General features: G+C 39.7%; 3 protein-coding genes across 3 annotated transcripts; 2 read left to right on the plus strand and 1 right to left on the minus strand.

Annotated features, from left to right (window-relative positions):
- Positions 1 to 9,415: 9,415 nt before the first annotated feature.
- LOC145640008 (uncharacterized) lies at positions 9,416 to 9,985 on the minus strand. Its single transcript, XM_081691316.1, has one exon. It carries the CDS (start codon positions 9,983 to 9,985, stop codon positions 9,416 to 9,418), a length of 570 nt encoding a protein of 189 aa, XP_081547442.1.
- A 5,477-nt stretch (positions 9,986 to 15,462) lies between these two features.
- On the plus strand, positions 15,463 to 18,375 carry LOC145640009 (uncharacterized). Its single transcript, XM_081691317.1, has 6 exons — positions 15,463 to 15,740; positions 16,188 to 16,318; positions 16,747 to 16,872; positions 17,046 to 17,143; positions 17,250 to 17,427; positions 17,537 to 18,375. The coding sequence occupies exons 1-6, from the start codon at positions 15,463 to 15,465 to the stop codon at positions 18,373 to 18,375; spliced, it is 1,650 nt and encodes a 549-aa protein (XP_081547443.1).
- A 5,287-nt stretch (positions 18,376 to 23,662) lies between these two features.
- LOC145640010 (uncharacterized) lies at positions 23,663 to 25,114 on the plus strand. The gene is made up of 2 exons (XM_081691318.1): positions 23,663 to 23,738; positions 24,537 to 25,114. The coding sequence occupies exons 1-2, from the start codon at positions 23,663 to 23,665 to the stop codon at positions 25,112 to 25,114; spliced, it is 654 nt and encodes a 217-aa protein (XP_081547444.1).
- Positions 25,115 to 27,801: the final 2,687 nt, after the last annotated feature.

Below are 27,801 nucleotides of genomic sequence, written 5' to 3' on the forward strand. Positions count from 1 at the left end.
GACGAATCCTTTGCTAATGCACAAGGAATGTCACTCATTCGCTATATCTTATCAGTCTTTGCTTTGCACTGAGTCTTGATGAGCAATGTGCTATGCCACATGGGAGTGAAACCTCCTTTGGAGTTTTCATGCTTGAACGTAGAGAGAACCTCATCTATATAAGTTTCTCAATCAAGTTCAATCCTCTTTCAAGACCAATCTAAATAAATCTTGATTCCCAAGATGTACTCATTTAAACCTTCAAGGTCTTTCATACAATAACAATTCATTAGCCATTACTTGACCTATTCAAGTATGGAAACATCGTATCTTGTAAGAAGTATGTCATCTACATACAAAACCAAGAAGACTACACAGCCCCCACTAAAATTCTTGTATGTACAAGTTTCTTCACTTATAAGACTATCAACCATTTTGATTAACTTAGTAAATCGAAGATTTTGCTCGATGATGCTTATTTCAATCCACTAATGGACTTATGAAACTTACATGCATTTCTAGGATTTCCTGGTTCTTCAAAACATTAATGTGTGTATCACATACACATTCCTTTTCATGAACAATTTCAGGAAAGTGTTTTGAACTCCATCAACCATATCACATAGAGTTGAAATCACTAGAAGAGTCTGAATAGATATAAGCAATATTAGTAATGAAAGATTTCACCATAGTCAATACTATGAATTCGTTAAATCCTTTAGTGACTAATCAATGCTTGGAAAACATTTTTCCTTCCTTGTCTACTCTTTGAATTCAATGGTTCTCTCCCAATTCATGCAAATCAACCAAGTGTCTCACACTCAATTTTTCAGACATGGAAACCATTTTAGATTTTCATTGTACTAAGCTATTTTGTGACTCGTCAAATCTTACATTCAAAAATCAATATTTTAGAATTTCTTAACCATTGAACTTATTTCTCTGGCTTAGATTTACTAGACTTTGTGAGTTTATGCGCAACAAGTGAAAACTTATTTTCAATGAAGAACAACATAAGAAGGGTATACATGGAATGTGGCCCTTGACACATAGTTACGTATCCCATTACATTAATGAGACCACGTGTTTGTTGTTTTTAACATGGTGTGAATCATGCTCATTTGTTGGTTCTCTCGAACACCTTCGAGACTTATACTCCCACTTGCCTTATCTCGAACACCTTCGAGACTTATACTCCGACTTGCCTTATGAAAAAGGGTCTCTTAGCATAGGGTATGTTGCTCTTCTCGACCTTCTCGAGAATTACTCCCACTTGCCTTTTAGAAATGACACCTCTTTTCAAAAAGGCACCAATTTAGAGCAACAAACAATTTGTCCTCAAAACATTTTGTGGTTGTAGTACCTTATACTAAGATTTAGAATTCAACATTGCATTAAACAGTTTAATACAAGTTTCTTATTCTTAAATTTGTAGAAAAACAAAATAAGAACTTCTCTTATCCATATCTTATATGATGTCTTATCTACATTGTGATTTGACGCAGTTTTAATTAGTGTAAAAAGCTCAATTTAAAAGTGTATCCTTAGAACTATTGTTTGGAAGATAGGTACAGTTCACCATGAATTATGCTATATCTTATATAGTTTAATTCCTCTATTTGAAAAACATTTTCTCTTAGTGGAGTAGGGTGTAAACTAATTTTACAATCCTTAGGATGATCATCAAGTTCTGGCTCAAATGCTCATCACTACGATCACATCGTAAATGCTTTTGAATTCTTGCCAAGTTAACAATTTGACTCAAAAGTAAACTGTTATGATCATATCGCAATGTTTACCAAGTCCTTTGATTCTTCTTTTGAACCTTATTGAACTCCTTCAAAATCTTAAGATTCATGCTTCATGTAAGCATGTTTGATCATATTCAAATAAAGTATCCATGTTCATCTCTAGCCTATGATCCTTAGGTGTCTTAATTACATCGTTATGTATTCAACCATGGGATCACGTCACCTTTTCTCCAAAAGATAAACTTTTCAATCATCAAACTGCAATAAGATTTGCATGCATCAATGGATTCATAATCTTATGATGTTAGAAGTCCATCCCTTTGGAGCTTCCGTATGCAATTCTATTCGTATTTTGATCAAAATGACATTTCTAGAAGTGATTCATACATAGAAATGGTTCATCTATATCTAACATATAGAACTCTTTAACCTATTTAGCATTTCAAAACATCCCTTGATTCAACTAAGCACAAAATAACATTTGTTCGAAGCTTTGAATCTTTGACATTCAGTGGTAACTGCAATGGAATGATGTTTTGATTATAGCAAGAATATAATAACGATTATTTATTTCGATGCTAAATTATATATAGTTAAGTGAAATGTAAAGTCATACATGTAAAACAACATTTGTTTCTCACATTGTAGATTTACTTTTCCCTTATCCAAGTTTCAACTCTTTAACTCAACCTCATTCTTCAACAAGAGAGTTAATCTTGACATCACATGTCAAATAAGTAGATTTTTGCTAAATCAATTTCTATAACTACTTGATGTGGAACATTTCCATTCTTTACCTTCCAACTGTACTTTATGGGGTAGTTTTCAATCTCTTGGAGTCAGTCCTCAATTTAAACATTTGCTATTCATAATAGCACTTGACAATTTAGTAGCCTTGTAATTAAGAATTGACAACTTATTTATCTTTTCTTTATCCTTTGGCTTTTATTGTAGTCCCCATCCTTCATAACCCTTTCTCATTTGAACCGTTTAGAACATTTCTTTCAAGCTCAAAATGATACTATGCTCAACTACTTTAAGCATCTTACATAATTTTGCCAAAACCATTCAACACAATTCATGTTGGAGTTTAATCTTGTATTTAACACCGCATGCAATAAGTGATGAATGATGTCACTTAAATTAGTCAACATTTGACAGTATGAAAATCCAAGTCATTCACCATGTTCAATCATATTGATCAAGGAAAAATACTGGGTTCTTCATGTGAGTCGTACTCATGTTGTCTTTAGAGGTCTTATACCTCTCCATCGAGTTTAATCACTTGAAACGTTTTTCAAAATGAGTCAATGGTGGAGCCATTCAATTATTCAAACTTTTTGAGTTCTTGGAAGCTATCATTAGACATGTGACATTATTAAATAGGTTTTTAACACTCCTTTAGCCTTTAAAAACCCTTTTAGCAAATCATGGATAATGGTTTACGGATACTCTTTTAGTTTTGAGAACGTTTCTCAATATTTCTTTCAATCGAGGAGATAACATATATAACATGAAAATTAATCAATAAAGACATAATATTTGCAAATAAATACAAAGTTCAACTATGTTTATCAAAGTAGTTTATGATTCAAACATCCTTTGAAATCATTTTAGCTACTTTACACTATATTCATTTTGTGTCCCTTTATGAATAATGTGATTCCAAGATCCTATCCCTATGTAGCATTAAGCGGACGGAGGCCCTTCCTTAAGGTTACATTTTCAAGGTAAGTAAACTCCTTTACTAATTACAACTTCTTGTAATTCTTGGTTGGATAGATGACATCACATGTTTAACTATCCCCTTGCTTCAAAATCCAAAACGCTTTTGATGATTTTGTTGAGGGTGACCAAATTAAGTGTGTAAAATTCGCAATTTCACCTTACCTCCCAAGATTATTAATAATAATACACTGCGGAGGCATGACCCATTACTATTAATCAAGGGTTTAATAAGTAATTTATATTTGGAAAAGCGGGCCTCAATATTTGTGGGACTTAAGTTTATTATGTTGTTATAAATTAGGGAACTCTAGCGCATTTGATAACAACATTCAATAACCTTATAAACATTTCAAAAACAATAATAAAATGAATAAAATTAAATATGAGCTAGTATGGCCTCTAATCCTAAGAACTAAGCTTGATTAGGCACCTCCTTGAACTCTTCATGGATCTCCATCCATTTTCATCATGGGTCTTCTCATCTTGGGCTCTTCTTTGGATTAATTAAGTATTTAAATAATTAAACTAATTCATAACTAAAATAAATTACAAAAATACTTAACGATACGCAGATCGTATTTAAATTACAAAAATACACAACGATACGCAGATCGTATTTTCTAATTTAAACTTTGGGCCATACTAGTCATTTATAGCAATAATAATATATCATATATAACATACAATTGCCACATAATAAATCACATAGCATACTTTGCCTAAATTAAAATATCAGATATTCTTAATTAAGACAACGTATATTTCAAATATCACATATTTTAGGACACGATTAGATAATATCTCCATATTATTCATTACCATAATTAAAATATCATATATTTAAATTAGGAATGAGATGAAATCAAATAAATATATAATCTAAGAAAATAAAACACATTTATATTCTAGGATTATCTCAACCAATTTAAAATTCCATCCTAATCATTAGTTAACCATTTAATTTTAATTTGATTAAAAAATCAAATTATGGATAATCACATAAACCAAGTCAAATAACCATAATTGGAATTGCTCATTTATCTCCTTAAAAACAGATTTTTAAACAATTATCCTTAATTAAATTTAAATTCATAATTCAAAATTAATTAAAAATACTTTATTTTTATCATTTTTTTTTGAAACTGAAAACAGGGGACTGCCGTGACTGTGCAGGCTGCCCAGCCACGGCACCGCCGCCGCAGCAGCCAGGCCGGAGCCCAGCCGCCGCAGCAGCCAGGCAGTTGCCCAGCCACAGCAGCAGTGGCTGGCGCACCAGCCCAGCACACCCAGCAGCTAGTGCAGTGGCTGGAACTGTGCAACAGTTGAACGTTTCAGCCACTGCCGCCACTGTCTTCCCCTGAAAACGCCGCCCTGCTCCCTAGCGCCCCTGACAACCACCGGAGCAGCCACGGTGGACCACCGACGGGCGGTTCTGCCACCCAGCCGTGGCTGCTCCCACTCAACTTCTTAATTCCCCCTTTTTTTTTTTGAGTTAAATTAATTCCACAACTCTTGCAAAATTAATTTGGTTATCTAATTAAATTAAACATAACTCCTTTATGCATAATTTCAGAAAATTAATCTAAAATCTCCATTTTAAATATTATGGGGCTTTTGATAAAATTTGATTTCTAATTCATATAAAACTCTTTTACATGAATTAATTAATCACACTAAAAAACTTTTAAGTATGAGAAATTAAATCAAATAATATGAAATTAACACATTAATTTTCGAAATTAGGGTTCATAACACAAAAAATCAGAAAATTAATTAATGCATTTAGGGCTAAAAAATTCGGCTAGGGTTAATAATAATAAAAATGAGCAATTAAATCTTCATTTAATCAATTCCAATCAATCAAAATCATATTTTAATTGGTTTATTCAATCCATAATTCAATTCCTCCCCTTAATCAAATTAAAATTAATATAAAATACATCAAAATAATCATATTATTGTGACCAATAAGTTATATGCAAGGGGCTAACTGATACCACTGTAGGGTTTTAGGTACTCTAAGCGGAATTTCATGAATCTCATTCATATGCACCTAAACAGGATCTCATGCATATACAAATAAAGGACCACATAATAGTTTAGAATTAACCTTTGATGCGTGAATTCCCAAGCTTTCTTCTACCTTCTTGCGGAGATTAGAGCCCCAATTGTTGCTCCTCTAATATTGGTCCACAAGTGTAGATCAAACCTCCACCAATGCTAGTTGGACGGGAGAGATTAATCTCCTCTTCTATGGAGAACTTCTAACCGGTTGTAGAGAGAGGAAGGGAAAAATATTATGTTGTTTCTTTTTGAGAGATGAACGTCTGTTATATTTTTCCCCAAGCCCTTTATTATATATAATCATATTATCTAATTAAGGCAAGACTTATTCCTATCTTACTCCTTATGGCCAGTCATTCACTAAGCCCAACTTTTGGACTCGGTATTCATGTTCGACCTAACACTGTAACGTGCGACCTCATAGGATCCATTTAGTTGGCATTGGTTTAACCCAATGATCAATATTGGTCTCTAGCAAGACGTAAAGACGACCCAACTAAACGAATTTATTATCTCCATAATATGATCCATATTATATTAGTAATTGCACGAGAGTCGAGGACACATTTCCTTCAAAGTGGTGTGGGGGTGTGGTGACTCACGTGGCTTTGCATTGTAAGCAAGTGGTGTAAGGACTAAGGAGAAAGAGAAATGAAGAAAGGATTGATGTCAATGAAGTTGATGGAGTGGTAATTTGGCTGGTGGTGGAGCGGGTTGTTGCAATGCAAGGGAAGGAAGATGATAATGAGTAGTAATTAATGAAAATATAATTTAACAACACGACTATGGTAAATAACCACCAAACAATTTGTGTTATGGCTTCCTTGAGATATGTCACATATGTGAAATATATTGAAGAAACACTCTAGCCCAAATAATCACATGAGACAAAGATAAAAAGAGATTTTACATGTGAGAAGAAGTGTTGAATAATAGACCTCCCAATTATCACCACATGTAAGTGTTCCATATTGGTTGAAAAAAAAAAAAGAATTAATCACTTTGGCCCCGTTTGGTTTAATGTAAAACATTTTCAATGGAAAACCTGTTTTAATGGAAAACATATTTTCAAGGAATTTTCAAGGAAAAGCACAATTGCAAATTTGTTTTCCTTTGTTTGGTTGTATACAAGAAGAGTTCAAGAAAAATAAAGAATAGGAGTGGAAATGTAAGGATAAATGAGAGGGAAGTAAAAAAGGAGGTAAGGAGAAGAGAAGAAAATAAGGCTTCCCTTGTGTTTGAGAAGGAAAATGTTTTCCATCATTAAGGATGAAATTTTCCGCCCTTAGAAAAATTGTTTTCCGCCCTTTAACAAACCAAACAAAGGAAAATGGGAAAAAAAAATGGAAAAATCATTTCCATGAAACACATTTTACATCAAAACAAATGGGGCCTTTATAAGGCTAAATGGGCTACTTCTCCTATTACCCATGGTTTTGGGATGAAATTTTCTTTAGACTTGTGAAGTGGACACACACACTCTCTCTCTCTCTCTCTCTTAGTTTGCAGGTGCAGTCAAAACCTGTATTAAACATGGTATTAGAGTCCAAGTTGGGTTGAGTGTAGAAATATTATACTACCCCTATTTAGTTGACACGTTTTGACTTTAGCTATTGACGCACCTCCCTTTGACCGTTTTTTGTGCTTTATACGTAATGAAAAATATAGTCATGTGGGATCTTGTAAGATTCGTCAGATTATATACTTTTAAATTATTAATTTTTTATAATTTTTTCTTATTGATAATTAAAGATATTAATAATTTAATAAGTGCATTGACTAAAGAATCATGTCAACTAAAAAGAAACAGAGGAAGTATTAATTAACAAAAGTTACTTGATCGTATTTAATTTACATGGTATCAGAGATCAAGTTGGGTTAAGTTGTAGGAATATTATATTAATTAACAAAAGTTATACGTACGTGATAATTTACGATTATTAAGCCAAATGAAGTAAGACGCAAATTTTTGGTTGAGGTCGCGCTCAGCAAATGAACATCTAATAGAAAAAAATGAACATTTACTAGAAAAAAAAATGAACATTAATTTCTGAACATTGCATTATATAAAAATGAACATTTATAATATAAGAGTTAATAAGAGACTATGAAGATGGAACAAAAAAATTTGTACATTTAATATTATATAACTTAACATTTCAGTTGTAAATAAAAACAAACCTATGATGTTATTGTTTATTCATCAACATTTTTTGTAAGCTTCAAGTTAAATACTTTGATTTATTCAATTCTCTTGAACGGATATCACACAATTGAGCTATATGATTTAATACCAATTAAATAAATCAACAATATGTTTTTTTTTTAATAATGAACAAAATGCTAATGTCTAACATTATTAATGCTAATGTCTAACATTATTAATGCTAATGTTAATTGAACATCCTTTGTTATTAAAACGAACACTTTATACAACTGAACAAACAGAAAAAATTGTATTAATAAAAAATAAAATACTCATAACACTTATTTTTTTAAGAATGAACACCATACGACATGAAAATGAATATTTATTTTATAACAATGAACATTATACTGCATGAAAATGAACACTTGATTAATTAGAAATACAAAATTATTGTAAAATATGTCCAGTTAGAAAAGATTCATTTTTATTACATTAAATGTTCAATTGTGGGGGCGACCTCAGCTAGTGCTAGCTGAGATTGACCTTAGCCATTAACTACTGGAAGTAAGAAACAAGCCAAAATTAATTAATGGGCTAGGGTAAACAAATTGGGCCAAGAAGATAGTTGTGGAGTGGACTATCCAAAGGGTATTAGGTATGGAAATTGAGATGAAAAATTGATATCCAATTGTTGTACAGTTTTAACTAATTATTAAACAACTCATAGAATTCAATAATCAAATAATTAGTTGAGGAATTGTTAGAATCCTAAATACTCAAAACACTTCAAATGGTCTTATACTTCATGCATGTGTGTTTTTTTAAATGCAACACTTCTCATTATATGTTTGTCAATGCATTATCATTTCAATCATTAATATCTTTTATAACTAATATGTAAAAGTAAAAATCATTAATATTTGATATTAATATTTTTTTTTATTATTAAACCAAGATGAATCTAATAACATAACACACAACTATATTTTTCCTTGGACCATAAAATTAAGTCAAAGATGAGTACATGAATCGTGTAAAAATCAAAGTGTTGCATTATTTTAGTTCACCTTATTAAGATCAAATCAGATTAGAAAAAATAAGTTCAGATCACATCAGAAAAAATAAGTTCAGATCATATCATCGTTTTATGTACAATTTTTTTATCGCTAAATATCTTCAATGAAAAAAAAATTCTAAAAACCACATATTAATAAAATACACATTATCACGAATCTAACAATACTCCATTTGACGCCGGTTCCCCAACCGACGCGTCGCTTCGCAGCCAACGCCAAGCATTAACTGATAAAGGCTCGCCACGAGCCTTTGCTCATACCCAAGTCACTTACCCCACTAGTATTAAGCCAACCTTGTCCTAGATAGCCCACACTATCCTTGGAACCATGCACCATGGCCCTAGCCAATGATGCGTCCATGGCTGCACCAAGCCATGACTGACACCCTTCCCCTAAAGAGCTTTATATTGCACTACGCTTATAATACTAGTGAACACGCCACTGACAGTAAAACAATAATGGACTATTGGCCCCAACCCTTGGGTCCAATGCCCATCCAAACAACCTTAGCTTACCAAGCTAACATATAGAGGCAACCATATGCCCTTATTTACTTATTAGCCACACCATAGGGTCTTACAATAATATGTACAAGGTCTAGCACCATAGCCAAACCGCAGTGTGCCTTTGCCTAGGCACGCCATGCCGCGCATGGCCCAAAAGGGGTCTTACAAACCTCCCCCACTTGAAGATCCTGACGCCCTCGTCAGGTACTCTTCAATCTTAGCCTCGAATTGCCATAACGTTGTATCACGTTCCCACGAAGCCTCCGCTTCGGGGTAATTCTTCCACTGCACCAAGTACTCTACTCGGCGATTATTTTTACTCTGGCCCAACACCCTCCGATCTAAAATCTTTTCCACATCCTTAGTGAACTGTTTTCTGATCGTTGGTGGGTTCCTCTTTGAGGCAGGATGCAGACCCTCCGCATCCTCGTAGTAAGGCTTCAAGTAGCTTACATGAAAGGTTGGGTGTACCTTTAATCTCTCTGGTAATTGCAACCGATATGCCACAACACCCACTTTCTTCAACACCTCAAATGGACCATCATACCTTGGGATCAAAGCCCTTTGCGCCGTTTTGGTGCTAATCTTTTTCCAAATCTGGGGGGTAAGTTTCAGCAACACTTTATCCCCAACGTTAAATTCTAACGGACGCCTTCCCTTATCAGCGTACTTCTTCATGCGATGAGAGGCCTTCTCTAGGCTATCTCTCGCCTCTTCCATCAACTCTGACATTCAATTCAGATCAGATCAGATCAGACCAGACCAGATAAAATCATATCAGATCAAATCAGATAAGCAAATATAAGCCGAACTAAACAAGGACTTATACTTCATGTGTGTGTTTTTTTAAGGGTTAAATATAAGAAGTTGACATTAATTACACCGATTTACGCGTGATTTTGTCATGAATCCCCAACTTACTTCCATTTCGGGAAGTATATTTAATGTTTATACATAGCTCTAAGGGCTACATATATCATTACCCTTTTTTTTTTTTTTTTTTTTTTTTTTTTTTTTTTTTTTTTTTAAATGCAACACTTCTCATTATATGCCGCTTGTCAATGCATTCATTTCAATCATTAATATCTTTTATAACTAATATGTAAAAGTAAAAATCATTAATATGATATCAATATTTTTTTTATTAATAAACCTAGACGAATCTAATAAGATCCCACATAACTATATTTTTTCCTTAAACCATCAAATTTAGTCAAATATGAGTATATAAATATGTAAAAGTCAAAGTGTTGCATTAAAATGAAATTGGAGGAAGTATTATTCATTGTCAACCAAAAAACTTCTTTCAATACATTTCATGATATTGGACTACAAGAAACATTATGTAGTAAAAAAATATTTAAATTAGAAAACATACTTGGCTAGATGTTAATTTGGTCATCACATATACATATACTGTGCTTGGTATTTTCAAGAGTGTTGGCCTCTTGAGATATTTATATTTACTTGAAGTATAATAACAAAGCCCAATTGCAAATTGCAATGAGAAAGCTACAAGTTGCATGAAATATCGAAAACCGTGGAAGTTGTAGTGGTGTATTGAGCCATGGGCTGGCCGTACAAAACACGAAGAAATTTGTCAAAAACTCTCTGATTCGAAGGGATAAAACCTAGGAAGGGGTGATTTTGAGTTGCCAACTTTCCATTATTTTGATTGTTAAAGTTGGTGTTATGCCTTAAACAAAACAAAGGGTTTAAATATTAAAAGAAGGTGGATTCATGAACTTGACTAAAATTTTAAGGTAGGCCAAATATCGAAATTGGTATAAAACTTAGCACCCTTGTGACATATTAGTATAAAAGTTATCGCCGGTGACAAATTGGTATAAAAGTTAGCAAGTTGTGACAGATTGGCATAAAAGTTAGTTACCGATGACGTATTGGTAAAAACGTTACTATGTGATGACATATTGGTATAAAAGTTTATTAGTGCTGATATCCCTCTTTCTTCTTAGAATAATAAGCTTATATTGTACAAAAGATAATTCTTATTTGTTGTAGCTTAAATTTATTGTTTTCCTTTACCTTTTTTTTTCTTTAAATATTTATTTTTGGAAACTGTTAAAAGCCCCCAAAATAGTTAAAGAATAAAAAAAAAAAAAAGAGAAAAAAAGGAATATATAGAGAAATATTCTAGATTATGTAGAAGAATTAATCAAGAAAAATTACAAGATCAAACTCTTTGATTAAATACTTTAAGATTATATCGAGCTTTTTTGTTTCAAATATTCAATTTTATATAAATATATTTTCTCCCAGCTTCATAAATATCACAACTTATTACATGACAATTTTCACTTTTGAGACACTAAATTATAAAAATTTCTCTTTCCATTCATTTTTTAAGATTTTTTTTGAACTCGCGATTTTTTTTGTTATTATTTATCGATTATCTTAGGTGAATGAGCATGAAGGAGAGAATTATTTATCATAAAATGAGAATTAACAACAAATTTATTTATTTATTTTTATTTTAAAAAAAAAAAAAACTCATTCGGCAAGAAAAGAAGGGTGAAATATCAAAGCTTGTTAATTTTTATACCAGTTTGTCTCAATTTGTTAACTTTTATACTAATATGTCGCTGGTGGCTAACTTTTATACCTATTTGACACAAATTGCTAACTTTTATTCCAATATGTCACCGGCGATAACTTTTATACCAATATGTCACAAGGATGCTAATTTTTATACCAATTTAGCTAATTGGCCTTTTAAGGTATCAACTTCAACAATCAAATAATGGAAATCTTATAAATGTTCAAATGGGACAAACTTTGTTGAATTTTTTTTTATTCTGCTTATTATAGAATATTGTACGGAGTAATTTCTAAACACATACAAAAGCGGTGATGGCTATTGGGCCGGTTCGTTGCTGAGCTAAGATGAGCACTGATCCCTTAAGCATCTAGGTTCTCATGTTTACTATATATGCATATATTTTTTGAGATGAAAGTATTAACCTTAATTCTTGCAAAAAAGACTAAAAATATGCAAAATATGTGTAAAACAATATTTATATTATACGTAGTACATGATTAACAATTCCCTCAAAAATAGTACATGATTAACAAAAAAGACATAAAAATTGTTCATTTGGTTCAATATTTATATTATTTGTCTCTATATAAAATTCTTAATCAATCAAAACAACCTTTATAAGGTTTAAATCAACCTTAGTATCTATAAATGTTGTTGTAGTTAAGTTAGCTTGTTTAGCTTTTGATGGGTTTTGTGGTTCGGATGCTGTTGGGCATAGTGGGGGTTTAGTAGTTTTTTGGTTTGCCCCTGTTTCAGTTGTTCCTATTTCAGTTTCCCCGCATGTTATCTTTTGTAAAGTTGTAGTTCCTGGTCAAGCAATAAAATTTGTAGTGTTTGTGTATGGATCGCCTCAAGTTTCTTTACGTTCATATGTTTGGGATGAACTTTTAGAAATTTTAAACCAATATCCTTATGTTGTACTTTTAGGCGATTTCAACCAAGTAGAATATATAACTGATAAACTAGGTGGAGCCACTTCCATCCCTGGTCGTGCTGAATTTTTAGAATGGAAACTAGCTTCGGGTCTAGTTGATATTCCTTTTACACGCCCTACCTAAACCTGGACTAATGGCCAGTTGGGTAACCCTACTTTTGAAAGACTGGACAAAGGATATGCGACTAGTTTGTGGTAAGATACCCATCCGGATGCTATGATTACTCACCAACCCATTTTATTTTTGGATCATGCGGCTATTGTGTTAAAAGAAACAATACCCTGTTCTACTAGGAAATGTCCTTACCGAATTGAAAATTGGTGTTTGGATATTTGAAGTGTCTCTAATGATCCAATCCTTTTGGCAACACAACCTTTTGGGTTCTAAGATGTTTGTGCTTTCACAAAAATTGGTGAATCTTAGACATAAGTTGTTGTGCTGGTGTATGGAGCATAAAAAGGCTTGGGGCATTGACTGGAGAGATTTGCAAGATACTATTGCTTCGCAGGCTCAGTATTTGAATTCGATGGCTTCATGCTCGCTTTTTCTTCAGACTCGGGATCAGAAAATTTTCCAGGATTCCACCTTATTCACTTACTGGAAACAGAGATCTAAAATACGATGGGATGCTTGTGGAGAAACTAGTTCGCGCCTTCTTTTCTCCTCGGTGCAGGAACGACGTTGTAGACACCCATTTGTGTCTCCCCAAAACCAAACCCGATGATGAGTACCTTTCACGTCGAATCATAATCGAATGAAGTGAAAGTGTGAAAAGTCTAGTGTTGCGGATAGTTTAAATTTCTTTTCTCTTCTCTCTGTTTTTGAAAACCTATTTTAAGAAAACAGCCAATCCAGTTTTTTTGGTCCATGATATGGGTCCATCAATAGTGTAGTTGGATGGGGCTTAAAAAGAGCTTTCCAACGATATATTATAAGCCCAATTCCGATGAATATTGAGGAAATTATGGCCAAATTACTAAACTGGGCTTGGTTTGAGCCTTATATTCCGCCCAATGATCTAGAGGAGAGCCTAATATGGATTTATCATTCCTAATGCAATTAGGAAGGGTTTTAGTCTTCTAGGTTCTTCTAGAAGGTTCTTTTCATTCCTAATTCAATTAGCATTGATAAATTGACTTTTGTTGACTTTTTGGAATTTTAATCAGAATAAAAGAGTGTTTTTAAGGAAAATACGATTTTATCCTCCTGTACGGTTAAATTTTATGTGATTTTAGAAAACGCGTCAAAAAACTGATTAGCGCCTAACGCCCTGACGCTAAGCTTGGCGCCTGGCGCTAGCGTTAGCGTCTGGTGCTAATGTTAGCGTCTGGTGCTAACTTCGTTTTTTCATGTCAGAACTCTGGTTCGATTTTCTATCTTTTTGGCCGATTTTCTCTATAAATAGCCTCCTAAAAACTCCGTTTTCAATCATCTACAATCATCAACTCCTTAGTTTTCTAATTCTCTTCTCTGTCAAAGTTAGAAGCTTTCTTTTTCTCTCTTTTCTAAACCACCCTTTACACAAAATTTCGCATTCACAAGGCCTAGAAACACCTAGCATAGTTCGAAGTTGCCTTCGCCCTAGACGTGAAAGGTTTAATTTCTAAGGGTTTGGTCCCAAATGTCTCTTTCAATTATTTAATTTAATTTTTTGTTTATTATTTTCCTTGAAGTTACTAACGTGTGTATTTTGTTATTAGAAAGAGGTACGAGGCATCCAAGTAAGTGCTTTAATTGATTTATCGATTTTTATGATATAGAAATCATGTTTAGATTGTTATTTTGATTCCTAGTATCATGTTAGGATGTTTTATTGATTCCTAGTATCATGTTTAGGATGTTCCTAGTATCATTATAGGATGCTTTCTTTAGTATGATATTTAGGGTGATTTGCTTATATCAATCATGATTCCTGCGATGCCTTTTATTTTCTTTCCTAATATTCATGTTAGTATCATGTTAGGGCTAAATATTTGATCTTTGATGTTTAGTGACATGCTAGGGCTTGTTATTAATCTTGTTAGTATAATGCTTAGGATTTTGCTATTATTATGCTTTAACATGATTATTTTAATTATGATTATTTTTATTATTATGATTATGTTTATGATGATTATTATGTTGCTTGATATTTTATTTGTTATTGCTTGATCACGCTTTTTATGCATGTTTAAAGAGAATTTTGGTACTTGTAATCACGCTTAATAAGATAATTAATAATCTTGTTTAGGGTTAATTTGTTTATAATTCAAGTGGTCGCCAATAATAGATTTATTTGTGCATTAAATGTTTAACCAACATAGATAAACAGGTTTAGGGTTAATCCTATTGATTGCATGTTAGTCAGAAAGCGCACATAAATACGATCAGATTAAAGTAGAGGCCTATTATTAGGGCAGATTCAATCTCTTTTAGGTTAGATTTGTACCTTCATTCCCGAACTACCAGTCATGGTTCCAGACCTATTGGAGTTGACGATCTCCTTGATCGTTAAGGGGTGTAACCTTCACCCTGTGAACGGTTTACAATAAGTTCCTAAAACTTGTTGGCGACTCTTTTGCTCTATCTTCTTTCCCTTTGGACGCCACCGTACTTTAGTGTATGATCACAGTGGGGTTCAAGCTAGGGATAATGCTTGAAATATTCCCTACAGGCGTCGTCGGAATAAAATTTTCAGTCTGAAGGATAGCCAAGGAAATTGGATTTCTGATCCCATGGGGATTGAGAATCTCTTGATTACTCATTTTTCAGATCTGTATAATTGCCAAAACACTTCATCTCTTACCATTCCTGGTTTTTGGGATGACTCAGATCTCCCTTTACTTTCTCCTATTCATCGTCAGCACCTCATGGAGCCTTTTACTACGGAAGAAATTAAGGATGCTATATTCCATATTGGAAATGATAAATCCCCTAGGCCGGATGGTTTTTCGGTTGCTTTCTTTAAAACTCACTGGGCAGTAGTGGGGGATCAAGTTATTTCGGCAATCCAGTATTTCTTTCCCCGAGGATATCTGCTTAAAGATTGGAATTGAACCTTCCTGGTTCTTTTACCTAAGGTAGATCATCCGGATTCCCCTTCCCAATTTCGGCCCATAGGTTTGTGTAATGTTTTATATAAGTGCATTGCGAAGTGTATAACGGCCCGTTTGAGGAAACTCATGCTTCTTCTAATCTCGGAGTCCCAATCTACCTTTGTTCCGGGCCGGCTAATGTCGGACAATAGTCTTATTGCCCATGAACTTCTTTCCTATATGAATTCCTCTTCTTCAAAAGTATATTCCGTAGCTTTGAAGTTGGATATGAACAAAGCATACGATAGGGTAAATTGGGAATTTTTATGGAATGTACTCCAGGCTTTTGGGTTCCCGACTTATTGGATTCAAATTATCAAGCATTGTGTCTCTACAGTCACCTATCAGATCCTTGTTAATTGTAGGCCAACTTCTGTTCTCCGTCCGGCTTGTGGTTTGCGGCAGGGGGACCCTTTGTCCCCTTATTTATTTGCTCTTTGCATGGAAGTTTTCTCGGTTATGCTTCGTAAGTCTAAGGATTCTGGTCTTTTCCAAGGTTTGCGCATTACTCGACGTACTCCTTCAATTCAATTTCCCATCTGTTCTTCGCGGATGATGCTTTACTATTTTTCCACGTTAATCCAGAAGCCTGCTCTCATCTATTGGAAGTTATTAACCATTTCTGCACCATGTCTGGCCATATGGTTAATGTCCAGAAGTCCTTTGTTAAATTTAGTTCCAATACTCTAGATGATTACCGAGAATTTTTAAGTTCTGCTTTACATATGCGATCTCAAAATTCTGTAGGAACATATTTGGGTCTCCCAGTGGATTTAGGGCGAGCTAAATGTCACCAATTTCAGCCTCTGGTGGACAAAGTGTCGTAAAAGCTGTCAGCCTTTAGTTCTCGGCATTTATCTGCAGCGGCCAAGTTAGTTCTAATTAATACTGTGGTCATTGCCTCTTTGAATCATGTGCTCTCAGTCTTTAAATTGCCAATGACTATTGTTGAGCGCATCAACCGTCTCCTGTCTCGGTTTTGGTGGAGAAGTGGTAATTCTACTCGAGGTATAACGTTAACTCCACCTCCTGCCCTCCATTTTCCTCGAGGTATAGGGGGTCTAGGCATTCGCCATGTGCCTTCTTTTAATTCTTCTCTGCTTGCCAAACAAATGTGGCGTTTAATTCATCATCCACAACTTTTAGTTTCGAGGATTTATCGTGCTCGATACCCTCACCTTTTAAACTACAAAGCTACTAGTTCTCCTCCCCGTCCTTCTTAGGATGTCGAAGTTTGTTGGAAGGAGCCCGCGTTCTTTCTCTTGGAGTCATGTGGAAGGTGGGTTCTGGTTCTCAGATTAATATTCTGGACAACAACTGGGTTCCAGGGGTGTCTGTTCGATTCAAGGACTCCATCCCTTCCCACCATGGTGTCGTAGATTATTGATCCTGTTTCTCAAGCCTGAGATAATACTCGTATCCGGCAGCTTTTTCCTCCTGTTACGGCTGATTTCATTCTTGGCATGGAAAGACCACATGAAGAAATGGATGATTTTGTTTATTGGAAGTTCACTTGGGATGGATCGTTCCCTACTAAATCTGCTTATGCCCATATGCTGACCCAGAACTGGTCGGATAGGACTTTATCTTCTAATATTCTTCCAGGTTGGTGGAAGAAATTTTGGGGTCTTTCGATGCTCCCAAAATGGAAGCTTTTTATTTGGAAATTTTTTACATAATGCCCTTCCCATCGCGACCGTTTTGGTCTTAAAAGGGATTCCAGTTGATGCTACTTGTGGTTTTTTCCATCACCATCCCGAAACAGTTTCTCACATTTTTCAGCATTGTGTATTTACTTGTTTGGTCCGCGCTTCTTACCCTCTGGTTGTGCTTCAGACTTTTCCCTTGCATCAAGAGTTTAATTCTTGGTTGACGGAATCCATTACTGGTTTCGCGAAGGATTGGGGCAGTTTGGATGGTCTTTTAGCCTTTTTATGGGCTATCTGGATAACTAGGAACAATCTTCGATTTCGTTCGGAGGTTTTTTCTCCAGCTGGAGTTTTTGTTGTGGCTGACTTATGGGTTACTCAGAGCAGTGATGCTAGAAATTTGTGTGATCTTCATCAACCCTCTAGTCCTCCGGGGTTTGGTTTTTCTGCTCCAAAGTCTTTGGGGTCGGGTGGTTCTTCTGATGGGTATGATATATGTCTTACCTTTGATGGCGCTTGGAATAACAAGGATCAACGTGCAGGTATGGGCTGGTATCTGTTTTCTACCTCTTCCTCCCCAGATGTTTGGGGAGGGGCTCACGCAAGTTTCGCTTCCTCCGCTATCCATTCTGAGTTGTTAGCCTGCCTTCTTGGGTTAAGACATGTTCGCGATAAAGGTTATTTCAGTGTTAAGGTCTTTACGGATTGTGGCTCGGTTTATTCTCTGATTTGGGGTCAAATTTCGGATTCTATTTCGGTTTTTTGGACTTTACGCGAAATTCGGCAGATCGTTGCGGGCTTCAGTAGATTTGATATCCAAAAGGTTCCGAGACTACACATTGCCCTTGCTCATCAATTGGCTGGATCAGCTCGTTGTTGTCATTTACTTTGTTGTCGTTTTTAATTTCTTAGTTCTCTTTGTCAAAAAAATAAATAAATAAATAAATTTTGGGACTAATTTTAGGAGGCATGTGCCGTTTAAAACTTTTTTTTACTTTAGTTTGATTTCACCGCTTTTATTCGGTGGATGCGACGTAAAATTAACCTCAAAATTTGGTTCGTCAAATTATTATTAAGCCACCAAGATCTACCAAATTATCCAGGTTCTTTAGATTCAATCACCTTTAATTAGAAACCTTCGTCTCTATACACTATGTATGTTGTAGGCCTTCTTCTGTAGTTCAAATAATTCCAATAACTTTATCATTAATGTACCGTTGTTCCAATTTTCAGCACATCACTATCTCCATCACAAGCCACAATCTACAAATTGTTTGGGTCCAATTTAGCTAATTGGGCCTAGCCATTAAATGATCCAATCCTCCAAGGTCAAGGCCCAAGCCTCCTATCAAGCCAAGTCAGCAATAAACCAATTGGTCCAAGTTGCTATGGTCAGCCCATGATTATTTGGGGCCCAATCACTCTCCCCTCTTTACATTCTAAGGTATAAAAGCCTTCAATTACATCATTTGTCATTCATGTACACACAAAGCCTCAAGCATTAAATCTCTTGCATAGCTTTCTCTCTCTAAACACTGTCTGACTTCGGCATCGGAGGGGTCTTCCTCGGATCCACCCCCGAGGCCAGTTTACGTGTGTTTGCTGTGCAGGAAACCTTCGGCCCAGCATCCTTTGGACCGGACAAGCCTTCATCCACTTCATTGGACCTTCGGCAAGGTCCCATTATTTTCACCCGAAAAAATTTGGCGCCGTCTGTGGGGAAGACTTTCAAAAAATCTTTAAGCCAATCAAAATCATCTTGCAATCATCTTAGTAGCAATGGCTAAGAATCGCAAGAACAGAAGACTAAGTCAAGGAGCGGGCGAAAGGCCTAAGACTCCTACACCATCACCTTCGCCGGACCGGAACTCTTCGAAGGGTGCTAGTTCGGAGGGAGGATCATACCGGGAGGATTCCCTTTCTCCCGTAATTCACAACTCTCATCATAGACCGATTCCCCCTCGGTCTAACAGAAGTCAGTCCGGTCATAGGACTCAATCAGTGCCCCAAAGCCAACCTTTGACCATCCGCTCTCACTCTCACACTCAGCCGAGGACCCCTCTGACGGGGCCCAGCTCGGAAGAAGTGGCAAGAGCGCTGGCGGTGCTCATGGAGGCAATGAGGGCACAAAATATGCCTCCACCTCGTGATTGAACTCCTCCGCATACAAGGCATCAGCGGAGGAAGCTCGACCAAGATGGGGGGAAGCCTCCCTCCTTCCGGGAGCTGGAAGAGTGGGAAGAGGATACCCGGAGGACTGAAAGGGAGAGGAAAAAGAACCCTCAATTTTTCAAAGGATCCTCTACCTCTCGGCCAGAAACGCATAAGAGCAGCAGCTCAGCCTCTCGGCCGGAATCTGCCCGCCGAGAGCGACCTGAGACTGTTCGCCGAAGCGTACTCGACCGACTCGGTGGCAGGGAGCCGAGCGTGCACAGCCGCCTCTCATTCCCTGTAGCCGAGGCCCGAACTTCCCAGCCAGGGACGAAAACCACTCCTACCTCTCTAAGAGGGCGGAGCGCGGTCCCTTCGGCCAGGAACAAAGGCAAGGCCGTTATGCTACCCACCAGTTCTCCATTCGAGCAATGGATTCTGGAAGAGCATGTGCCTACGGTTAAAATACCGTTGCACATTACATATGATGGGACTTTAGATCCGAAGGACCATATCGCCTCCTACGAGGGGCACATGCATCTTTGCCCAAGGTCCGAAGCGACCTGGTGCAAATATTTTCCCACCACTCTCAAGGGGGTCGCGCAAGCGTGGATCTCCAAGGGAGTAAAGGAAGGCTCTATAACGGGGTGGGACGACCTGTCCACCAAGTTTAAGAGCAAATTCTCCACGGCAAACCGCCGAGAGAAGACCACTGCTGAGCTCATGGGCCTGTAGCAAGGGGAGACCGAGAGTCTCCGAGACTACTTGACCCGTTTCAGCAACGAGTCATCCAGCGTTTCTCAGCTGGACCAAGGGCTGGCAGTCTTTGCAATGCAGAACAGCCTTCAGCCTGGAAAGTTCCTAGACTTCATGGTCATGCACACCTCGTAGACCTTGGAGGAAGCTCTGAATGCCTCGGATAAATTCATCCGAGCCGAGGAGTGGAACAAAACAAAGTCCCAACCCCAATCCGAGAACGGGAAGCAAAAACAATCGTCTGAAGGCCAAGGCCAGAAGACGAAAGGAAAGGTGAAAGCCTCGGAACAATCTTTGGCCAACGAGCCGAAGACGGAAAAATCTGCCCCGTACACAGGCAGATACGAGTCTTATACTCCGCTGGCCCTTCCGCGCGCTAAGATCTACAGCGTGACGAAGGAAGAGCAGAGTTATAGGAAGCCGAGACCACTCCCCGAGTGGTATCAGCGCAAGAATAAAAATCAGTGGTGTGAGTTCCACGAATCACCGGGACACAACACTAAAGAGTGTATCCAGCTGAAGGACCAGATCGAAGATATGGTTCGAAAGGGATACTTGAAAAAATATATCGCGGATTACCGCGAGAAAAAAGAGGCTGAGAAATCCGAAAAGGACTCTCGGCAAGAACTTGACTTCCCCCGGAAGAACAACAAAAATGCGGAGGGAAAATTTCCTCCAATCAATGTTATCTCGGGAAGAATATGTTCTCGGAGGGAGCACAAACGTCACCTTAGGGCTCTGACCCATCAGGTGAACAACGCCAGCCTTCATCCTCCTCAGTCGCCGGTGCCGAACATGACGTTCACAGCTGCCGACTGCCGAGGGGTGACGTTCCCTCTTGAGGATCCGTTGGTGATTAACGCCACGGTGGCCAACCACGACGTCAGCAAGGTTCTTGTTGATGGCGGCAGCGGAGCAAATATCTTGTTCCGAAAGGCCTACAATCAAATTAAGCTGAAGCCCAAGCACCTCACGCCGGTACCCTACCCGGTATCCGGATTCAACGGGGCCTCAACTTATCCAGACGGGAAGGTAACACTTCCTGTCACCATCGGCTGCGATGAGGCAGCTAGGAACGTCATGACCGAATTCTTGGTCATTGATGCTCCTTCCATGTACAATGTGATAATGGGGAGACCCATTATTCACAAGATCCAAGGGGTAGTCTCGACATACCATCAGTTGATGATCTATGTCTCGGATGCCTGCTACCCCGAAAGGATCGAGGGCAGCCAAAAGGAGGCCCGAAGGTGCAACTACCTCAAGCCGTCCACTAGTCGTACAAAAGAGGACGACGAGGACGAGGAGGAGAAAGATAATCAGCCGAGCGCGAAAAAGCCGAAGGGCCTAAGTGCTTCGGCTCAAGGAGACCTGGCCAAAGAAAAAGGGATAAGAAAAGAAAAGGCTAGCTCATCATCTGAGCCGAAAGACTTAGAGAGCCAGCCGAAAAAAAAAATGTGGAACTCCTGCTGACATAGACAGCAGACCAGAAAATGAGGAGTCCAGCCCCACGACGATGGAGCTGGACCATCAGACCGAAACGGTCGAGTTGACCGAAGGAGACGCTGAAAAATGTGTTACAATCGGATCGGACCTTGATCCGAAAGTCCGCGTTGAACTGATTCAACTCCTTCGGGACAACCGAGATGTGTTTGCTTTCTCGGCAGCTGACATGCCTGGGATAAGTCCAGACCTCATCTCCCATAAGCTTAATGTCGACCCCGCGTGTCGACCAGTTAAGCAAAAGAAGCGGAATTACTCCGCAAACAAGAACCGAGACATCGCAACCGAGGTCAAAAAGTTGCTGGATGCGGGCTTCATCGAACCCTGTCAGTATCCAGAATGGTTGGCTAATGTGGTGATGGTTCAGAAGGCAAATGGCACCTGGAGAATGTACGTTGACTTCACGGACCTAAATAAGGCGTGTCCGAAGGATTTTTATCCCTTGCCGAGGATCGATCAGCTAGTTGACTCGACAAGTGGCCACGCCTTGCTTAGTTTCATGGACGCATTTTCTGGGTATCATCAGATCTTCATGCACCTCGACGACCGGGCAAAAACGACATTCGTTACGAATGCCGGGGTGTATAATTACAAAATGATGCCCTTCGGATTGAAAAATGCGGGGGCAACATACCAAAGATTGGTGGATCAAGTTTTTGCCGAGCAAAAGGGCCGAAACATAGAAGTCTACGCCGACGATTCGATCGTCAAAAGCAAAAAAAGACGAAGACCATGTTAAGGACCTGGCCGAAACTTTCGCCACCTTAAGAAAGCACCAAATGAAGCTGAATCCGAAGAAGTGTGTCTTCGGCGTGAAGTCAGGGAAATTTCTTGGCTTCATGGTCAGCAAGAGGGGAATCGATGCCAACCCCGCCAAGGTGCAAGCGGCGCTCGATCTTCCCGAGCCGAAAACAAAGAGGGATGTTCAGCGGCTCACCGGAAGAATGGCAGCCCTCTCGAGGTTCATCTCTAGGGCCTCGGATAAGGGGTTACCTTTCTTCAAAGCTCTGAAACTCCAGAAAACAAAAGAGCTCGTCTGGGAAGACGAGCAAAAAGAAGCCTTCATGCAGCTTCGGGAGCACCTGGCTCAACTCCCAACGCTGGCTAGCCCAGTGGAGGGAGAATCCTTGTACTTATACGTGGCTGTCAGCCTAGCCACCATCAGTGCAGTGCTGTCGAGGGAGGAAAATAAGGTTCAACAACCGATCTACTTCGTCAGTCACACCCTGACGGATGCTGAGACCCGCTACCCCTTACTTGAAAAAGTTGCTTATGCAGTGGTGGTAGCCGCTCGGAAGTTAAGACCCTATTTTGATTGTCATCAGATAGTGGTTTTGACAGATCAGCCGTTGGAAAAGGTTTTCGGCAAGGTGGAAAAATCTGGAAGGCTGGCCAAATAGGCTTTTGAGCTCACTAAATTCAGTATCAGCTACCAGCCGAGAGCCGCCATAAAGGCTCAAGCTCTGGCGGACTTCCTGGCCGAATGCTCGTACCAGGAAACGCTAGATGATCCAAAGAAAACCTGGACCGTGTTCACGGATGGATCCTCCACCGTGAACGGTTCGGGGGCAGGGGTGGTCATAACCTCTCCTGAAGGCAAGTCCTTCGAGTACGCACTAAAATTTTCATTCAAAGCTTCGAATAACGAAGTCGAATATGAGGCGGCCATCGCCGGCCTAGAATTGTGCATCTCGCTGGAAGCCGAACACGTTTGTCTGAAGACAGACTCTTAGCTAGTTGCATATCAGATTGGTGGCAGCTACGAGGCCAAAGAGCCCTCAATGATTTCATACCTTGCCAAGATCAAGTCAGTTATTGCAAAGCTGAGAACTTTTGAGGTTCAGCTGATCCCCAGGGGTCAGAATGCTCAAGCCGATGCACTCTCCAAACTTGCTAGTTCAACTCTCACTGAGCTGAACCGATCTTTATATGTGGAGGTGCGCCGAGAAAGAAGTATTGACGAAGCATCTGAAGTGTGCTGCGTTGATCAAGAACCAAGCTGGATGAATCCCATCCTGGCTTTCAAGCTTCGGGGAGAAATTCCCGAAGACAGAATTTTAGCCTCCAAGTTGAAGCGAACGGGTTCAAGGTTCGTTGTCTTCAACAAGGAGCTACTGAGGAAGTCCTTCTCAGCTCCATTGCTGAAGTGTGTGGGACCGACGGATGCAGATTACATCCTTCGGGAAATCCACCTCGGCATCTGTGAAAACCACATTGGGGGAAGGACCTTGGCCCACAAAGCATTAAGGGCGGGGTACTATTGGCCCACCATGATCTCAGACGCTAAGGAACTGGTCAGAAAATGCGAAAAATGCCAAAAATTCGCACCAGTCATCCATCAGCCAGCACAAGAGCTTCAGCCTGTGCTGAACCCACTCCCATTCGCCCAATGGGGACTGGATATCCTGGCCCCATTTCCGGATGCCGCATACTAGAAAAAATGGCTGATAGTCAGTGTCGACTATTTCAGTAAATGGATCGAGGCCGAAGCAGCCTTAAACATTACAGAATAGACTGTCAGAAAATTTATCTGGCAGAATATCATCACGCGTTTCGGCATCCCGAAAGTATTTGTCTTCGATCATGGGAGGCAGTTCGATAACTTGCCGCTGAAGCGGTATACAGATTAGTTCGGCATCAAATTGGCATATTCAGCGGTATGCCACCCGCAAAGTAACGGACAAGCCGAAGCTGCAAATAAGCAGATCCTGAATGCCCTCAAAAAGAGGGTGGAGGATCAGAAGTCCAAGTGGCTGGAGGAGCTCCCAGGAACCCTCTGGTCCCTTCGGACAACCGAAAAAGAGGCAACAGGCCACTCACCCTTTGAATTGGTGTATGGCGCCGAAGCCGTTCTCCCCGTAGAGATCGGTACAGAGAGCCTGCGAGTGCATCATTTCTCGGCGGACAATGAGGATCTTATGAAGGAATCTCTCGATTTCCTTGACGAAGTAAGAGACTCGGCTCGAGTCAGAATGGCTGCATACAAGCAGAGAATCAGCAAATTTTACAACCGAAGAGTCCAAGCGAGGCGTCTAAAAATTGGAGACCTTGTCCTTCGGAATGCTGCTGCAGTACAAAAAAACCGAATTCATGGGAAACTCTCAGCGGCCTGGGAGGGACCCTATGAAGTCTATGATGAGCTTCAACCAGGAACATACCAACTTCGACAGTTGGATGGGACTGAGTTGAAAAATCACTGGAATGCTGATGTACTTAAAAAATATCATGTATAAACCCTTCGGGGCAGAACAATCGTTGTAAGTACATTTTGAATTATTAATGAAAGGCCTCAGAGCCGCTATTCTCCACAAAACATTTTGCAATGTTTACTCTTTCATTTTTTCTTTATGTTATCTACTCTTTAAGGGTTTACTTCGGCCCTTTCCGAAACCTTCGCCCTCAGAGCACCAGGTTTCGGATTGCCGATAAACTCGCCTTTTTAAGGAACTCTGGTCTTTCAGCTGGGGTGAAAACTTCAGTAGGACTTGTTCTGCAAGGCAATGAGTCCATGGACAAATCTGGGATATTTCCTTAACTGAGCCTTGTATCCCAGATAGCCATTATCTGAAATACTGCCTTCAGTTGGCCCTGTATTTGAGGTATCCATTTTTAAGATAGACGGAAAATCGAGAGCAAAAGCATAAACTGTTAGGAAATGGTGACCTCAGAAATCTGAGGGGCAAGCCTCCAAATTTCTGGGGGTAGGAAGCACAACAAGTGCAGACTGCCTCAACTGACATCTCTAAGCTGAAGCTTTGTACTTAGCAAAAAAAAAAATGCAAGCTCAAAGTAAAGCAGCATGAGAGGAATGTCAGATGCATAAAATACGAAATTATGCTCGTATCACGAGCTACAAAGTTGAAGTGTTCAAAAAAACTAAAAGATTATATCGGCAGCCGCCCACAAGCGGAAAATAACAGCTGCCGAAATGCGTACAAGGCAAAAAGTAAATAAGTTTGTACACCAAGGCAAGCTGAAGCAAAAACAAAGGCAAAAAACAATTAGAAGCGGCGTCTATCACTTTAAGAGCACGTTGATCCGCAAGATTCTGAAGACGACTGCCCGAGTCCCTAGGCTTCAGCTGGAGGATCAGGCATTCCAGCGAGAGAGGAGTTCAGAGCGGCATCAGCCCCAGCTGCAGAAGAGGCAGGCTGAGCCGAAACCTTAACCTCAGTTTCCTTCATCTCAGCCTCTCTCAGCTCGGCCTCCCTCATCTTAGCATCCTCGGCCTGGATGCGGGCAAGTAGATCAACCTCAACCTGGCTGGCTTGCTGCATATGAGGATCCAGGGGGTCTTCAGCCCAGATCTCGCATTGATACCAGTCCAGCTCAGGCGCAGCATGAAGAGCCAGCCTCCGAGCCACCCCATAGCCATTGAGGTAAGTAGTCGAATACTCCTCCTGGGTGTAAACCCTGAGGGCTAGCTGGGCCTCAGCTTTGGCTAGCTTCTTCTGTACCTCTTCCAGGGTTTTTTGGGAAGACTCGTGCTGCTCCTTTAACTGAGCCTCGGCATCAGCAAGCCTCTGCTCAGTTTTCTCGACCTTGTCACGAGCTTGAGAGAGATCCTCCTCCTAGTTCTTCAGCTGAACCTCCAAGCCGGTAATACTCTGCTACTGAGACTCTAGCTGAATCCCGGCCTCGACCAGCTCCTTCTCTCTCAGCTCGCAGGCTTGGCGATGTTGTTCGACGTTAGCCTGCAAGATCTTGAGCTTCTGCCGAGATATCTCTTCTCGGGCCAGCACTTGAGATTGGACCTCAGCGTCGATTTTGTGCTGGATCTTGGCTTTCAGGCTGGAAACGTCAACCGCCCCGAAGGCTTTGAGCAGGGCCTCACCTTCATCTATCTGAGGCAGGATATCCTTCTCCATCTCATCGCAGAAGGCGTTGAAGGAGTCGACCACGACCTTAGCCCTGTCCTCGGCCTTCTTTAGCTTCAGCTAGGCGAGCTTCGCCTCTGTTTCAGCAATGTCCACCCTTCCCTGGAGCGTATCAATCATCTCACAGGTCAGGGTGTGGTTGTAAGCAACCTGCGGAGCCAGAATGGAATTTAAGTAAATAAAAAAAATTAATTACAAGTGTGACGAACTGGAAATGCTGAAGGTGTAGAGTCTTATTAAATACCTGCATCAGCAACCTCTGGTTGTCTCTAGCTGGATCTGGTACTGAAGGACCAGGTTCGGCAATTCCAGTGGTTGCCCGAACAGACCATTCTCGGACTTGCTCCATTTCAGATAATTCGGAGCAACCGCCGAAGTAAGCTTCAGCACTCTCCCTATGCCTCCCCCAGATCTCGGCCCTAACGCCATCTGGGATAGAGCACTTCTTGGCTGAGAACCCCATGTCCCAAGACTGAAAGGACTTGAAGGAGGGGAACGAAGCAGATGGAACTTCGTCCGCTTTCTCGGGCTCAGTCGTTGCCCCTCCAGCCCCGCTGAGAGGTTGACTGGTTAAGGCGTCAACCTCCCGCTGAATCTAATCAATGAAGCCCCTAGGGGCCTCGTCTTCAGCAGTAGCCGCCTCTTCGGCTACTCCAACAATTCTAACCTCAGGGAGCCCAGCAGCACTCCCCTTGTTGGAAACCGCTTCAGGAACCCTCTCCTTAGGATCAGGAGTTCGCTGGTCCACCTCCATGTCAGCAACTGGAGGTGGTGGAGGGGTCCTCGGCGGCGACGGAATTGGCGGTGGTGGATGAATCGGGGGAGAAGGACCCCTTGTACTCCTGGGAGCCCTGCCTCGGCCAGCAGCAGGTTCCCGTATCAACACGCCAGGCATCGGCCTCAGCGCGAACTCTCCCGGACCCATAACAGCTGGGCTCGTCCTCCTTCTCTTCCTCTGCTCCAGAGGCTGGTCGTCCATATCGTCAGATTCTGAGGATTCAAGATCTGAGAGGTCGTCTTACGATGCTGGAGCCTTTCCTTCT

Source organism: Chenopodium album, chromosome 7 (assembly GCF_948465745.1).
Source record: "Chenopodium album chromosome 7, dcCheAlbu1.1, whole genome shotgun sequence".
In the NCBI taxonomy this organism is placed as follows: domain Eukaryota; kingdom Viridiplantae; phylum Streptophyta; class Magnoliopsida; order Caryophyllales; family Amaranthaceae; genus Chenopodium; species Chenopodium album.